Source organism: Pelmatolapia mariae, linkage group LG6 (assembly GCF_036321145.2).
Source record: "Pelmatolapia mariae isolate MD_Pm_ZW linkage group LG6, Pm_UMD_F_2, whole genome shotgun sequence".
In the NCBI taxonomy this organism is placed as follows: domain Eukaryota; kingdom Metazoa; phylum Chordata; class Actinopteri; order Cichliformes; family Cichlidae; genus Pelmatolapia; species Pelmatolapia mariae.
The window spans coordinates 19,883,422-19,898,847 of NC_086232.1; the positions used below are offsets into that span (position 1 = coordinate 19,883,422).

The 15,426-nt window shown below is 40.2% G+C and overlaps 1 protein-coding gene across 2 annotated transcripts; it reads left to right on the forward strand.

The window, feature by feature from the left end:
• Positions 1–1,771: 1,771 nt before the first annotated feature.
• On the forward strand, positions 1,772–12,623 carry g3bp2a (G3BP stress granule assembly factor 2a). Of its 2 annotated transcripts, XM_063476133.1 has the most exons (13): positions 1,772–1,965; positions 3,740–3,858; positions 3,940–4,021; positions 4,357–4,530; positions 5,841–5,931; positions 6,036–6,141; positions 6,259–6,439; positions 6,737–6,838; positions 7,350–7,452; positions 7,545–7,604; positions 7,736–7,867; positions 7,996–8,123; positions 9,312–12,623. In XM_063476133.1, exons 2-13 carry the CDS (start codon positions 3,764–3,766, stop codon positions 9,582–9,584), a joined length of 1,527 nt encoding a protein of 508 aa, XP_063332203.1. In that variant the 5' UTR covers positions 1,772–1,965; positions 3,740–3,763; the 3' UTR covers positions 9,585–12,623. The 2 variants fall into 2 exon arrangements, with proteins under 2 accessions (XP_063332203.1, XP_063332202.1); XM_063476132.1 differs by lacking the exon at positions 1,772–1,965 and having other exon boundaries at positions 7,996–8,114.
• Positions 12,624–15,426: the final 2,803 nt, after the last annotated feature.

The following is a 15,426-nucleotide window of genomic DNA, read 5'->3' on the forward strand; positions in this document are numbered from 1 at the left end:
TTCTCAGTACTTAGGAGGTTAAAAAAAATGCAACTTCAGATTTTTTATTTTGTGTCTTTCCAGCACTCTAGTAAGCCATGATAATGGAAGTGTTACATGTATAATGCACCGATGATCAGGCTCTGACTTTCTCTGCACTATACATCCTAAATTAAAAAGAAAGATGTATGATATTTTTTTTAAAAAGAAGCTTGTCTGATTTCCAGATTGCAGATATTTAAAATGTACAAGTCACCCATCTTACAAAATAATTATTTCTACTTTAACTTTTATATTTTTTGTTAAATATCAAATCAGCAAAACTTTGCCTCTTTACCTAAATTTAGTAAACCAAATTGTGTTAAGAAACATTGTAAAAGTATTAAATCAAGCTTTCTTTCTATTTACGTCAGTGACAAAACACATATGTCAACCACCAAGCAACCAAGATTAATTATTTTTAACCTTTCCCTACATTTTGTGCATGTTTTTTATTCTTTCTTTTTTTTTCTTTTACCAGCAGAGAAAAAATGTCCCACAGTAACAGGCATTAAGCCTGTTTGACCACATGGTGGTGCTTAACATCCACTTTTGGGAAACCCAAAATCAAAGATAGAGTTAAATGTCAGTAATCATGCTTCACTGTTGTTTCATCGGTTTAAATAACCTCACTTTTAGTGTCAAGTCTCAGTTAAGTTTCACAAAGCTTTCTTTTGCTCTTTCTCCACATGTAATTAATCTGAAAACGGAGAAGCATACAGTAAACATCTTAGAGCAGAACAGGCAGTGCACACAAATCAAAATAAACTAACAACTTTTGACTGAGAAACGGTCCTGCCCTGGTGTACTGGAAAAATATTATCTCATCTTTCGACTGATAGAGATGAGTTTCTTCTATAGTTGTCACGTAGGTTTTCATGGACTATGATGCCTGCAGACTAATCAATAGTGAGAGTAGAGAGCAGGTGGATGAGTTTAAATACCTAGAACAGAGAACAGAGTGTGGCAAGTGAGGAGTGGGTGGAGGCAAGTGAAAGGGAAGGTTTACAGCATGGTACTGAGACCTTCTATGATATGTGGTTTGGAGATAGTGGGACTAAGAAAAAGACAGGTAACCAACCTAGAGGTAGCAGAGCTAAAGATGCTGAGATTTTCTTGTGAGCGACCAGATAGAAACTGAGTACATCAGAGGGACAACTCAGGTTGAGCAGTTTGGAGATGAGGATAGATGGGCAAGGCTGAGATGATTCGGATATATGGAGAAGAAGGATAGTGTATATGTTGGACAGAGTACTGTTGAATATGCAAAGATTCATGGATGTAATGGAGGACATGCAGAGGGTTGGTGTGACAGAAGAGGATGCTAGTGATAAAGTGAATTAGAGGTGGAGCTGAGAAGAAGAAGAAGTTGTTCACAGTTAGAACTGGTTTGTAATGAGATTTTTACCAAAAGAATGCTTTGTAATCACGGAATTATGGATTTGATATGCACGTTTAAACAGTATACAGTATGCATGTTATTATGCATGCAGTATGCATGCTATTACAGACAATTACGTATATATCAACATAGACGATATCAAAACACCGCAAAAACATCAATGCAGGACAACTAAAGAGTTTAAAAACACTCTGTCCATGAGTGCCGTTTCAATGACGCTCCACACGTTTGCAGATAGTTTGTAGGGGCGTGGTTATTTATCTGACGTCACTCTCTTTGTTGCCCAGTGTAATCAGTCCATTGGCTGAATTTGTGTAATGGGGGTTCCAAGCCCCGGATTGCAGGGGTACAACAATAAATCGAAGCTATCGCTTTAAATCTTCAATCTCTGGTAGAGCAGAGATCATAAACTGTCAGTGAGAGCCGCGTGGGAAATCGCACAGTATCTCATTTGGGATTTTCTGTAATTCAGAACCCTTTACAGTCGGTTGCTCATAATTATTTATTACACACCATTCTGTCTACATAGATAGGTCTTTCACAAGGTAAGTTAGCCTTCCTCTAAGCTAATGGTTACAGCATCAGCTAGCCTAATGTTTGCTGCATTGTGTAGTTACACCGCGACTATTCGAATCGATTACAGCAAGTAATAATTCAGAGTTGGCGACTAAAATGTGTCATTACTGTGCAAATATTCCGCATTAGCTGTGTGGTTAGACGTTTTAACTCTGAATCAAGTTAGTTAAATCGCCTTCCTTTGTTGTCTCCGAGTTAAGAGCTAGCATTAGCTCTTAACTTGTTTCATTGATAATAGCTGGACACTCAGGCGTTGGCTAACAGAAGTTTGAGGGAGCTTTATCTTACTTGGGCTTTGTAACAATTTTTAAAAGAGTGAGTGGATAGTATCAGTAGTGGAACCTCTCTGTTGGTTAACTACAATGGCAAATGCTGTAGCCATTGCTAACGCCGGGTTTAACATCAGGTCGGCTTGATTTACCCGAGCTCTGCCTTCAAGCAGCCTGCTAGTTGTATGTATGTGTGGATGTCGTCTATTTTCCAGGGTTGCGTGTAAATGAAATATTCCCGCTGTCTGAACGAGTGGTCCCTGTCGAAAGAAAAAACGACGACGCCACAAGTCAGCTAACGCTAGTGTTAGCCAGTTAGCAGTGTCGCAGGCTCTGAGTTTCGATTCAGTTTGCTGGGCTCGTGTTAGCAGTTTGCGGTGACAGCAAAGAGGCCGGTACTGGCATTCATATTCATTCAGTCCACTATATAACGTGTGTCGTTAAGCTGACCGACAGCTTAACGACGTTTCAGTGCTCATGAAACTTCTAGAACTGGCGCACATACGGTGCGGTTTTTGGATCCGTCTGTTAGACGTCAGTAAACGTGCGATAAACGTGAAAGATGACAAAATGTGGTTAGACGAAAGGCCCTTTATAGCAGGCCACTCATCTACATATGGTTACGCAGGTATAACACATGAACGTGATGTATAGTTGCAACGGGATTTAGCGGTAGTTTCGCTGGCTTTCTCCACTCGTTAACCAGAGCACCTGCACTAGTAGCTTCCCTTTTTAATCATCAGCTGGTTTCCCTCTTTGTCTCATTGGATAGACGTGATGGCGCAGTTGAATGTCGGCTAGTGTATTAGCCAGCCAGCTAAACAGTCAGCTGTCTTGCTTTTGGTACGGAGTTAATGTTGGTTTGATGAAACGTGGGCCTAGACGACGAAAACGAAGCGCTTTTCTAGCAAAGAGGAGACCTTTCTGTACTTCCTGTACTTGCTGCTCAGATACATCCATATTTACCTCAGGCACTGCAACTGCGTGTGCTCAACATGGACTTCCTTAAAATGGCCTGACCGCAAACAATGCACGATGCGCTTTTACTGACTCTTAACTTCATTTTCTGTGTCCGTCACTCAGTTGCTACTCTATTATGACTGCCTAGCTTAAGCCAGTGCTGTAAAATGCAGATGTAATCCTAGTGGAGGAATTTTGAGTGTTGCTAAAAATATATGGCCGTTTTTTGTTTTTTTTTTTTTATTATTTATGCACAGTGTTGTTTAATAGTATTGAGTTATGCAGACCAGTAATACCAGTAACATCAGCACTTGAAACTGCAGCTGCAAAATGATCTTAAGTATTACGTGGTAGTCTTTCCAGGATGTTTTTCACAAACTAAATATTTTCACTTTTGCTAATGTGGTTTAGGGTATGTGTAATCACCAACTGAATGTTTAAATGCATGCTCTTCACGGTATTATAACTAAATCCTGGTCGTTTTTTGTTTTGTTTGTTTGTTTTTTCCTTTCAGCACTTAATATTGTTTACCAAAGAAATGGTGATGGAGAAGCCAAGTCCCCTGCTTGTAGGGCGGGAGTTTGTGAGGCAGTATTACACACTCTTAAACAAGGCACCAGATTTTCTGCACAGGTAATTGCAAAATGTTTACATGACGGTCTATTTGATGGTAAATTTGTGCTTGGGTAATGATGCTTTTTAACTTGCGATTAGGTTTTACGGGAGGAATTCTTCCTACGTTCATGGAGGACTCGACCCAAGTGGAAAGTTGGCAGAAGCAGTGTATGGGCAAGCGGTAGGTACTGTAGCCCCAGTTCATTAATGGAGTAATACTTAATTTTAGTGAAATGTCATTTTAATGGAACTTAAACGTTTTAAATAAGTCACTGTCTGCAAAGAATATATGTACGGGGAAGTTTAAAAAAAAAATGGTATTATTAAATTGCCAGAGGTAAAAATACCATCTTGCATCCTGAGCTGATGTATACTTATAAAATTAAAACACACTGGGTAAATTCTGCTGATTTTTAACCTGCCAAATTAGTAATTAAAACTTTTTTTGAGAGTCTAGAAATAAGATTCCTATTTTGTGACAAGTTCCTTTATTTCCCCCCTCCCTGCATATTTTAGGAAATCCACAAGAAGGTCATGTCGCTGCAGTTTAGTGAATGCCACACAAAGATCAGGCACGTGGATGCTCATGCCACACTGAGCGATGGAGTGGTGGTACAAGTCCTCGGAGAACTGTCGAACAATGGTCAACCCATGAGGAAGTTCATGCAAACGTTTGTGCTTGCTCCAGAGGTGAGTGCTTCTACCTCTTGGTTCTCCCCACGTGTCTCAAAGTGGCCTCACAATAAAGGGAATTAAGTGAATAGTGTAAGGATCTTGGAAAGAAAGCGACTAGACTTTTTAAGTTTTGTGATGACATTTCATGACCTCTCATCCAAGAGGCATCTTCAGTTCTGAATAATTGCTGAACATCTTTATGAAACTCCCTACTTATGAAAAGTACAGTTGCTTTCTTTCCAAGATCCTTAAACCACCATGACCTGGATGACTGAAAACCTACAAAGACTAATAAATTAATTCTTTCTAAGATCACTTCCTATGATTTATGGCATAGCATACCTGTAAGTATAAACTGTAAACCTGTTGATTAGCTTTAAGTGAGCTGGTAAATGGAATACCCACATTCACCAATGTCTTAGTGTTATGTTAGTAAGTAACAGTGTTTAGAACTTAAATAAAACTGGTAATAAGAGAGAGAAGAGATGCTGTTTCTACAGCAACTACACTGAGACACGGTGCTTTTCATTATGCTCTCTGACCCATGAGCCAGAAATTGTTGCCCTATCTTCAATAACAAAGAGTCTTTGACCCATTAAATGCACCTTTGGGTTTGAGGGAATGGACATGTAGCTCAGAGTGAGGTAGCACTACTGTGCCCCATGTTTCTTTTATTTTGGAATGGGTTTAAAAATGTAGGACAATAATAGGTGACCTTGTACTGGCTCTTATGAGGGTACCCGAGGCATTTATGGTCCCACGTTTGTCTGTTTGCATAGGTAACAGATGAAAATGCAGAGAGAGGGATTATGGGTATGCATTCTATGAGGATTTGCTTATGTGCAGATCTACAAACGATCAGCATTGTGAAGCTTCACTTTTGTAGGTCTATTGGAGAATTTCCTGTGTGTGAACGATGCAGTAAGGTTTCAGACATGTGGACATTTGTACCATTTGATTTGACAGGTGTAGTAACAAAGTAGCGAACACATGGATTTCTGATTGAAAACTTCAGCTCCGGTTTCTCGACATCTTTTTCTTACATTTCTCTCACATTCTCAGTGGGAGGAGATGAGACATAAAACATGAGATTGAGATGCAAGTGAAGGAATCAAGGAGACATGTTGTGGTAAATGAAACCGCCCCCTCTGTGTTGTCTCCACAGCGACAGTATGATGCAAGGTTGTGGACGCAAATTATGAGGGCTACACAAGACCAGCCTAATTGAAAAGATATACATGAAATTAGTACTGTAACACGTGCCGTTTGTGTATAAATATTTAATAGTTTATTTCTTCTTCTTCTTTTTTTTTTCATGTTCTCAGGGTTCAGTGGCGAACAAGTTCTACGTCCACAATGACATCTTCTGTTATGAGGATGAGGTTTTTGGAGACTCCGAAGCTGAGCTTGAGGAGGGTGAGATTTTCATGAGTGACTTTTCTTTTTCTTAAAATTAGTGAGTTTAAGTAAATGTTCATATTTTAAAGTGCTCTTTTTTTTTTACTATTTTGCTTCCGCAGAATCGGAGGAGGAGGTTGAAGAGGAGCCAGAGGAGAGGCCGACTTCCCCTGAGCCACTTCAGGAAAGCCCAAACAGCAGCACCTATTATGAACCTCATCCCGTCAGGTACGCAGAACTTGATTAGAACTCTGTGCAATCAAATGTAAGATGAAAGTCTTTCAAATATGATCCGTCTGAGGAGGTGACACATTTGTTTCATGTTTCCTTATTTGTGGTCTGCAGCAACGGAGTTGAAGAGCCCATGGAAGAACCAGCTCCAGAGCCGGAGCCGGAACCCGAACCAGAGCCCAAGGTAGAGGAGACGAAGCCTGAGGTCGAGGAGAAGGTTCTTGAAGAGATGGAGGAGAAGGCACCCTCACCAGTCCCTGTGGAGTCTCCACCAAACACCCTGGAGCCTCCCAAGGTGAGGAGAAATTACTTCTTAGTGGTTTCCATCTCATATTACAAGGGGCAATACAAGTTCATTGAATCTAAAGTGATGCATTTAACATTTTAGAGAGTAACAACTTTACTGTGATCCAGTTTTAAAGCCAGAAGGAAAAACAATGCATTTTGTAATGTTAAGATGCACAGAGCAGGACGATACAGAATCCACATGGCACTAATGCGCTCTAAGCAAAGTTACAAACATTGATATGACAGTGTGGCTGTTGAGCATTATCAGTGTAGCCCTAATGATGCGTTACTGTACTCCTAACAGCCTTTCTCCTGGGCCTTGGTGACCAGTAAAAACCTGCCTCCTTCTGGCACAGTCACCTCTTCTGGAATCTCACCCCATGTTGTTAAGGCTCCAAGCTCACAGGTAAATAACTACCATGAGTTTATTAACTTAAAAACCAAGAGAGCTTGTTGTAAATTAAACCTTATTAATGAGACAATGTAGGTGCCCCGCTCATAGGTGTAGGCCCTTCCTAGAAGTCTTTTGCAGTGCTCATTTCAAACGTGCATCACATTGAATGTTTGTGATGAAGAAGAGCAATAACTTTGGTACACATGTGTGAATGACCTCTGCTCATTGAAAAGGACACTAACACGTGTTTGGACTTTTCCGATTTCATGCGGCAAACAAAATAAAATTATGGTTAAATTATCATTTGGAACCAGGCATATACAGTCTCCTCAAGGAAAATATTCTTTAAAACCTGAAGCAGCCGCTTGAATGCTAACAACCAATATGTTGAACAACCAGTAAAAAGGAAAAGTTTTGTCAGGAAAAGATCAGAATGACATACAGCCCCAGCACAAAAGGACCGATTTCTGTCTGATCCTAGATAAAGCTGAGATGATATTAATTTCTTATTTGCCTTGTTTAGCCCAGAGCCGATGCAAAGCCGGAGACACAGACGGCACCTCTTCGCCCCAGAGACCAGCGCACTCGCGACAGACCAACCTTCACTCCACGGGGTCCCAGATCTGGTAATGCTAACACTGACCTCCTCAGATTGAAGATTCCTCGGTTTTGGTTTTTTGGTTTATTTATGCTATCTGTACGTCTGTGTCGCTTTTAGATGGCGTTGCATCTTCAGACTCTCAAACAGGAAAACAGCACTTGAGTTTTGTGAACAAAGGTAAATATTACTGTTTATAGCACTTGTTTTATTTCTTACTGAGAACATTTTTCAGTTGTCATTTGGCTACTACATGATGTTGATCTGATGTGTGATTCTACATTTTCATTGCCTGTTGTTCTGACTTGCAGGTAGCAGGGGCGATTCAGAGTCTGGTGACATGGATAGCAGGCGAATCGTTCGGTACCCTGACAGCCACCAGCTTTTTGTTGGCAATCTTCCACATGACATTGATGAAAACGAGCTCAAAGAATTTTTTATGAGTATGCTTTTTTTTTTTTTTTTTTTTTTTTTTTTTTTAAATTATTTTTTAATATATTTATTTTCTGCCACATTTAAAAAAAAATATGCAAAATTGATGAATGTTTTTTTAAATCCTCTGATCTTTCAGCATATGGAACTGTGGTGGAACTGCGAATCAACACCAAGGGCGTTGGCGGGAAGTTGCCTAACTTTGGATTTGTTGTCTTTGACGACTCGGAGCCTGTGCAGAGAATCCTGGGGGCCAAGGTAGAAGGGGCATGTATCAACATTTCATTACCCACTTTGTTTCATTTGGTGGTGGATTTTGGTGACACGCATTGCTACATTTCATTTGATGCTAGGGTTCACCTACGTGCTCAGATTGAATACATACTGATTGAAACATAAGTCATTGTTTTCTGTGATATATTTGTTTGCATCCCTTGTCCTGTCAGTCACATATTGAGATTTTAAATATGCAAAGAGGAAAGCAAGATGATGAAGTCAAATTTCTATTGTGTCTCCACCCAGAGAAAGGAAAAAACTTCAAGGGTCTTTTCCTTGAGCGTGTCTAGGCTGGTTTCAGACTTTCTGTTCTCTTCCTGATGGCTCTGTGAAAAATCTTGTTCTGACTGCTTGCACTAGTGCATCTGCAAATTATCCACTGACAGACAAAACACAACTCTGGTGTCAAACTGGCCCAACTTTCATGCCAAGCATCATCATGGGTCTTTATCAGAACGATTGTAGTGTCCAATCCTGAATCTGTGGCATCCAGTCTGGCGCATGTTTTTGTTTTCTCTGTGAATCCATGATGAGACGATAAGCAGATGTTTTACTGCAGTTCCCTGAAGTCTCTGCACTACCTTATGCCTGCCCACTAAAAATTGAAAAATTTGGGGGACCACAGTAACAAAATGTCTGCACACCACCAAGCCCAGTCAAAAGATTTTGCCTCTTCTTTAACAAAATTGGAATTCAAGTTAAAGAGTGGCCATTTTGACACAGTGGAGAAGATCCAGCACACAGATGCATAAGTGCAGGTGTATAGAATCATATTTTCAGGGAGTGAACAAAAATGGCAGCTGTGCCTCAACCAGTCCTGCAGACATGCTCAAGACTCCTTTTTATGGGGTGGGGAAAGATTTTGCTGTTTGAGGCTGGGGTTATCAGTGGTGCCCACGAGACAAGAAAAATCCAGAAAATGGCATTTGATATCTAAATTGACGCCATTACACAGTAGCAGGTAATAGTGGGGTTTTATTGGTCAGTGAGGTGGTAAGGATAAACCTTAAAAACACGCTTTTCAAGCTGGCAGCAATGTCAATCTCACCAGTGTCGTTTCACTCTGGGTCGCTGCCACCTGAATGAAACAGACCTGGAGAGTAATGCTTAAATAGTCTGGGAGAGGAACAAAGTGAAACGGCAGGAAAATGACCTTGCCCTTCTTAATTTTCCCTGCAGCCCATCATGTTTCGAGGCGAGGTGCGTCTGAACGTGGAGGAGAAGAAGACGAGAGCAGTGCGTGAACGAGAGACCCGTGGGGGAGACGACCGTCGGGACATGAGGCGCAACGATCGGGGTGCTGGAGGTTCACGAGGCGTCGTGGGAAGCGGGATGATGCGTGATGGAAGGGGACCGCCGCCTCGTGGTAGCATGGCCCCCAAACCCGGCATGGGCTCTGGAAGAGGCTCCAGTGGCCAGGGAGAGGGCCGCTTCACGACCCCTCGTCGCTGAAAAGAGCACCCCTCCCCCCTTCAAGTGTGGAAGTAGTATCGTGTTCTTCATCTTCAACCGTTCTCGTTAACGAAAAGAAATCTTCATGTATAAAAGTATATATTTGTTTTTGTTTGTTTTGTTTTTTTTTTTAATTTTTTTGTTCCCTCTTTGCTTTGGAATGTGACACAGCCTGTCAACCATTTGTTTGTGAAATAGACAAAAACAAAATAAGCAAACAAAAAAATGTCGCTTATTAGTTGTGAGCTGAGCATCCTTTTCAGGTTTCTCAAGAATTCGCAGACTTTAATTTGTAAATTTGCGAGAAGAAGAAGAAGAAGGAGAAAAAAAGGCAAACCAACCAGGAGTAATCTGCCACATTAGGAGGGACTGATGAGACTTAACCACAATAATACAGCCCATCAAAAGAGATTATATATGCCTTGACTTAACTGGGGCGCTGCTTCAAGAAATCCCCTCTATTGCACATTTTATATGGTATGGTTTTCTGCCCGTAACAGGTCGAGAAGAGTGAGATGCAAAGTTCTGTGCAGTTCCTGGGGGGGGGAAGCTTGCCTTTTACTTTTTTCTTTTTTGAGAGACCACTGCTTCAAAATTGCATAATGCTCTCATCAATATGCACTAATGGGTACTTTTGTCATGTTACGTTGACATCCATGCTCGGAACGCAGCTGGAGAGACCTGTTTTGTCTCAAAGCGATACGACTTAACCGGGGCAGGCCTCACTCGCAGCCCGTCGGCTGTGACCAATGTACTTTTCACACTTTTGACCCAAAACAACCTTTCAATTACTGCTGGATGGACAAGATAAGCAAATCTACATGACACTTTTCTCTCATTTATGAATCAAAAAAAATCCTCTAATCCTGGACTTACACCCAATGAGTGAGGAAACAAAGGATAAATGAGAAACAAAGCTGAACAATAGAAGAGTAGTAATGATGGCGGCTTGCTCTTGTTTTTTTTTTTGTTTTTTTTTCCCTTTTGATTCTGAGTGTTTAGTTTTTTCTTCTTTTTTTCTTTTCTTTTTTTAAGTCCTGCCAGCTAGACTGCGAAACTGGGATGGTCAACACCTCTCTCCCTCTTCCCTCCCTTCCTGTCTTAAGTGCGGAGTAATTGAATAAATGTACAGCAAAAATCATAGTTTACTGTATGTTTCGCTTTTCTGTGTATATTCATTTCTCTCTCGACTTGATAAAAGCATGATGGTGCCTTCTCTTTCACCTTTTCCAGTCTTACTAAAGCTAAAAGTGGTTTGGGGCTGCTACACAGCTGCTCTTTTCTTTCTTTTTTTGAACTGGTATCTGCTGAGAGCAGATTTTGAAAAAAAAAATACTTGCAGTATTCATAAGATTTGTTTTTCAGGTGCATATTTCATTTTCCATACTGTTTTATTACTACAGATAATCTGCTGTGAGTTTTGTACATTTGTTGTAATTGTGTGTCGTGGGTTTTGTAGAGACAATAGGTGCCTCATGCTCTGTTTTGTTAAAACAGCAAAGAGGTGCAGCCCCACATCTGAAGAACTTCACCCTCCAAAAAAAAACAAAAGGTACATTAAAAATGGTGGCAGTGAATTCTTGGTCTTTTGGTTTAACAGGTCATAGCTCCGCACGACCACGATTTCATTGAACTGACGCTTTGGCGATGTCTCAGAATAAAATTCAGACACTGGCCGTAGTTTTGATCGACTCATGGCAGCAATCGGGTTGACCCCTGGACTCACAAGTTGTCAGACTGTTGTTTTATTTTTTTCCTCAGCAACAATTTTTGTAAAGATCTGTATGCGTGGGGCTCGTCGGTCCCCTCCAGCCTACAGACGAGCAAATAACTGCACTCACTTTTCTAGCGTTAAAACATTTGTATTTTCATATGCTGATTATTCACTGTGCATATTTTATTGAGTTATCTGAATGCCATACATGTCAGCTCCTCCTTGTCCATTAGCATGTTTTGTCTTTTTTTTTTTTTTTTTTTTTTTTTTTTAACCTGTAAGGGAGGGAAGACCTTTTGGTTTCAGCTGGAAAGGAAAACGTGTTTTGTCTTTTTTCTTTTGTTATCTTGCACTGAAACGGGAAGTAAAATGATGATGTAGCATTTTTCTTGACAAACATACTAATGAGGTCTTCCTTGTCTGGTGGTATTGCACTATTTCCAACATTTCTGGGACAATCTCGTCAGTCTCAACACAACAACCTCTCCAAATTTCTTATCTGGCTACAAAAAAGAAATTGCTCCTCGTAATTAGTGTGAAATGTCTCCTTCTCACTCGCAGTTGAAACAAGACGTGGTAAATAAGTATGGTATAGTCGAGGTAGATTTTCACAGTCATGCTTGGTAATTTTGTGGTATGTTTTCAGATGTGGAAATAGCTTTTAAACTTTAAACTTGGCAACAGCTTTTGACCTAACATTGCAGAAAAATGACAGCTCTTTGGTCCTCGAGTGCCTCAACCCACCCACCCCCCTCCCCACCAAATGTCTATTTGTCAGGTAATTGCTTAACGCGGGCACTTGACTGCAATCATACTTTTTACAGCAACGGTCAATGAAGAGAGTGGTGAAGAAGAGCCATCATGCTTTCAAACCGATCTCGTGCTTTCTCCATGTCAGTGGTGGTAAAACGTTTGAAGGTAGAAATTTATAGATGGGTAATTCTTCTTTTCTTGCTGAGGTCTTTAACGACACATCCCTCTCGAAACTTTAAAGGATCCTCGAAAGGAAAAAGGAAGAAAAAAAGTATTAATTTATTTTTCTGTGATTTAAAAGTGCAGTTAATGGATCCTCATTGTAAATCATTCCAACCCTTTCTTTTTTTTGAATGGAAGTAGATTATCTTCTTGGCTTTAGCAAGTGTGGTAAACATTTGGCTGCCATCTTCATTTTACTGTGTTTACCCTTGTTGCTATTACAAAACTGTTGTAGGTGGAGACTTTTTTCTTTCTTTTTTTTAAAGTTTAGGTCCTTATTTTATTTTTCTTTCTTCCTTTCCATTTTGAATGTGTTGGACTTAACATACAATAAACTACTGATAACATCACCGCTTATACCGTTTGTCATGTTTACAGGAGACTCCCCTCGTAGGCCGTGTAAAGTTTAAGCCTCCAAACACAAAATATTAAACATAGGGTTGTGGAGGAAAAGAAAGACTCCCTGTAAAGTTTCTTGCAAAATTGCTTCTCAAAATAGCCTTAAAAGGTGTCAGAAAGTCTTAAGCTTGGTCATACAAACTCTCATTTTTCTCTCTTCCAGTTTTTTCCTGTTCGTTTCTGTAAGTGGTTGATGGCTGTCAGCTAACATTTTTAATATCTGTAACACTGGAGCGATAGATGGAATTGTTAACTCCACCCATGCACCAGTTTCCTGCTGCTTAATCCTAATACTAAAACTGATTACTTCTAATGTTAGGATTGCTAAATTATATTACAGTCACTGGCTACGCTATTGTTGGTGCAGATATTTACTCAGCCAGTTACATGACAGCAACTGAGTGCATTTTGGCATGTAGACACGACCTGCTGAAGCTCAAACCGAGCATCAGAATGAGGAAGAAAGGTGACTTTGAACGTGGCATGGTTGTTGGTGCCAGACGGTCTGGTTTGAGTATTTCAGAAACAGTTAATCTACAACTTTGCCACACAACCACCTCCAGGGTTTACGGACAATGGGCCAATAAAGAGAAAAATATCCAGTGAGCAGCAGTTCTCTGGGTGTAAATACTTTGTTGATACCAGACGTCAGAGTAGAATGGTCAGATCATCTCTGCAACAGTTGTTTGATGCCGTCATGCCAACATGGACCAGAATTTCTGAGGAATGTTTTAAGCACCTTGGGCCTATCTGACAAGGGCAGTGCTTTGAGCAGCTGGAATACAAAAGTAACTATGAAATGAAATAATGTGTATATATAATCTAGAGGAATATATACAAAACAAGAGAAAGGCACACAATGGAGAGCAAAGTGCTTGAGAGTAGTACAAAGAAAAAAGACTTGGTCTCAGCAGAGTCTGTTTGTGAGTGGCCTGAGTGATGAGACTGTGGCTCAGATTGGTAAGGTGTGGTGTCGGGGTACAGTGTTTGTTAGCTGTTAGTGACCCTGGAGGTCGACCAGAGGGTAGTGGGTCAAATTGGTGGTGTGCAGGGTGCAAGGGGTCACCTGTAATGACCCTGGTTTTCCTGAGACGGGAGCCAGTGATTTCTTGGGCATTGTTAATTACATTGTGCACAGCCTTCCTGTTTGCAGAGGTGGACCATGCGTTCCAAACACCCAGGCAGTAGGAGAGCATGCTCTCTACTAAGGAGCAGTACAAGGCTCCTTTATTTTTTTTAAGGAATTCAATTTTTAAGGAATAAGGAATGCTCCAAATGTTTTCAGTTGGTTAAAGATCTGGACTGCTGGCAGGCCTCTTCGCCACCCAGACTCCTCTACTGGTATATAATAGAATAGTAAGTAAAATTTATTTATATAGGACTTTTCACCGATAAAAATCACAAAGTGCTTCACAATAAAACCAGAAAGATTCATAAAATAATAATATGAAACAATTAAAAAAATTAATTAAAAGCTTGTTTATATAGAAATGTCTTCGGTTACTTTTTTAAAAATAATAACCTGTTATTGTCATTGTACAATGAAACTTGTGGACAAAACCATGCTGTTATATTAGATGTATTAGATGCTGCAGTATGAGGTTTAGTATCATCTTACTGAAATACTCAAGGCATTCCCTGACAAACAGGTCATCTGGATAGGAGGTTATGTTGAAATCCTGTATCTACGTTTCAGCATTGATGGTGCTGCTAATCTCATGGGAACTAAAGCACCTCAATACAATCAGAGATGTATGATTTTCAACCGAGTCTGGAGAATATGGCATCCATGTTTTTTTGTTTGTTTGTTTTTTTACCTCAGTTAATTTCTGGAAGTGTTCCTGAGCCCATGCAATGATTCCTTATTTTGATCCCGATTGACTGATTTTCAGCCGTGTCCCTTGTGTACAGAGATTTCTCCAGATTCTTAAAATCTTTTTATGATATTGTGTACTCTAGACGATGAGATATTCCAGGTCTTTGCAGTTTTACATTAAGGAACATCATTCTGTGATTGTTCCACAATTTAAAGATCGATATTTAAAATGTATAAGTTCATTTTTTTGTAGATTAGTAAACCTCTGAAGATGCAGATGTTGTCGTTCCCATAGCTGACAGAAAATGTTTATTAAACATAAGTTTATTAAAGACACTGAATTACTTTTATGACTGGGTGCATTTGAATCGGTTTGTGGTGCCTGTGCTGTGTGGAAGCAGCTGTGCGCAGGGCTTTAGAAACAAGATTTATGCAAATCAAGATTCACACATAATAAAGGGCACGATCAGTAACAATGAACCCAGCCATCAGAGCAGATGGTAGATGGGGGTTAAGGGCACTGAAGACACAGTTACAGAAACAGTTTTCATTGCTGTAGGAAAATTAAAAGGTAATTCTTTATTTAAACAGCCAAAAGTGTGCTGTTGTGTTTGTTGGGAAATGATATTTGGTGGCATGAAGGTTTACTTGTTCTCTTCTGGCTGAATGCTGTCTCTCCAGCTCTTCATGGTGAGCCGGAAGCAGCTAGACATCCATGTGTAGATGTTTACAGCTAGTTGAATGAACATTGTCATGCTTATCTCAGCGTTCTTGTAGATTTTTTCCCCTCTTTATTCTCATCCAGATCACACACCACTCAGCAGACCTGGATCTATATAATGTTCCATGAGGAAAACACAATTTTTTCTTTGGGCCCAGAGTCCCCTGGCAGGTTAATCCAGCCCTGGGGTTACACACAGGTTAGAATCGAGTAGATC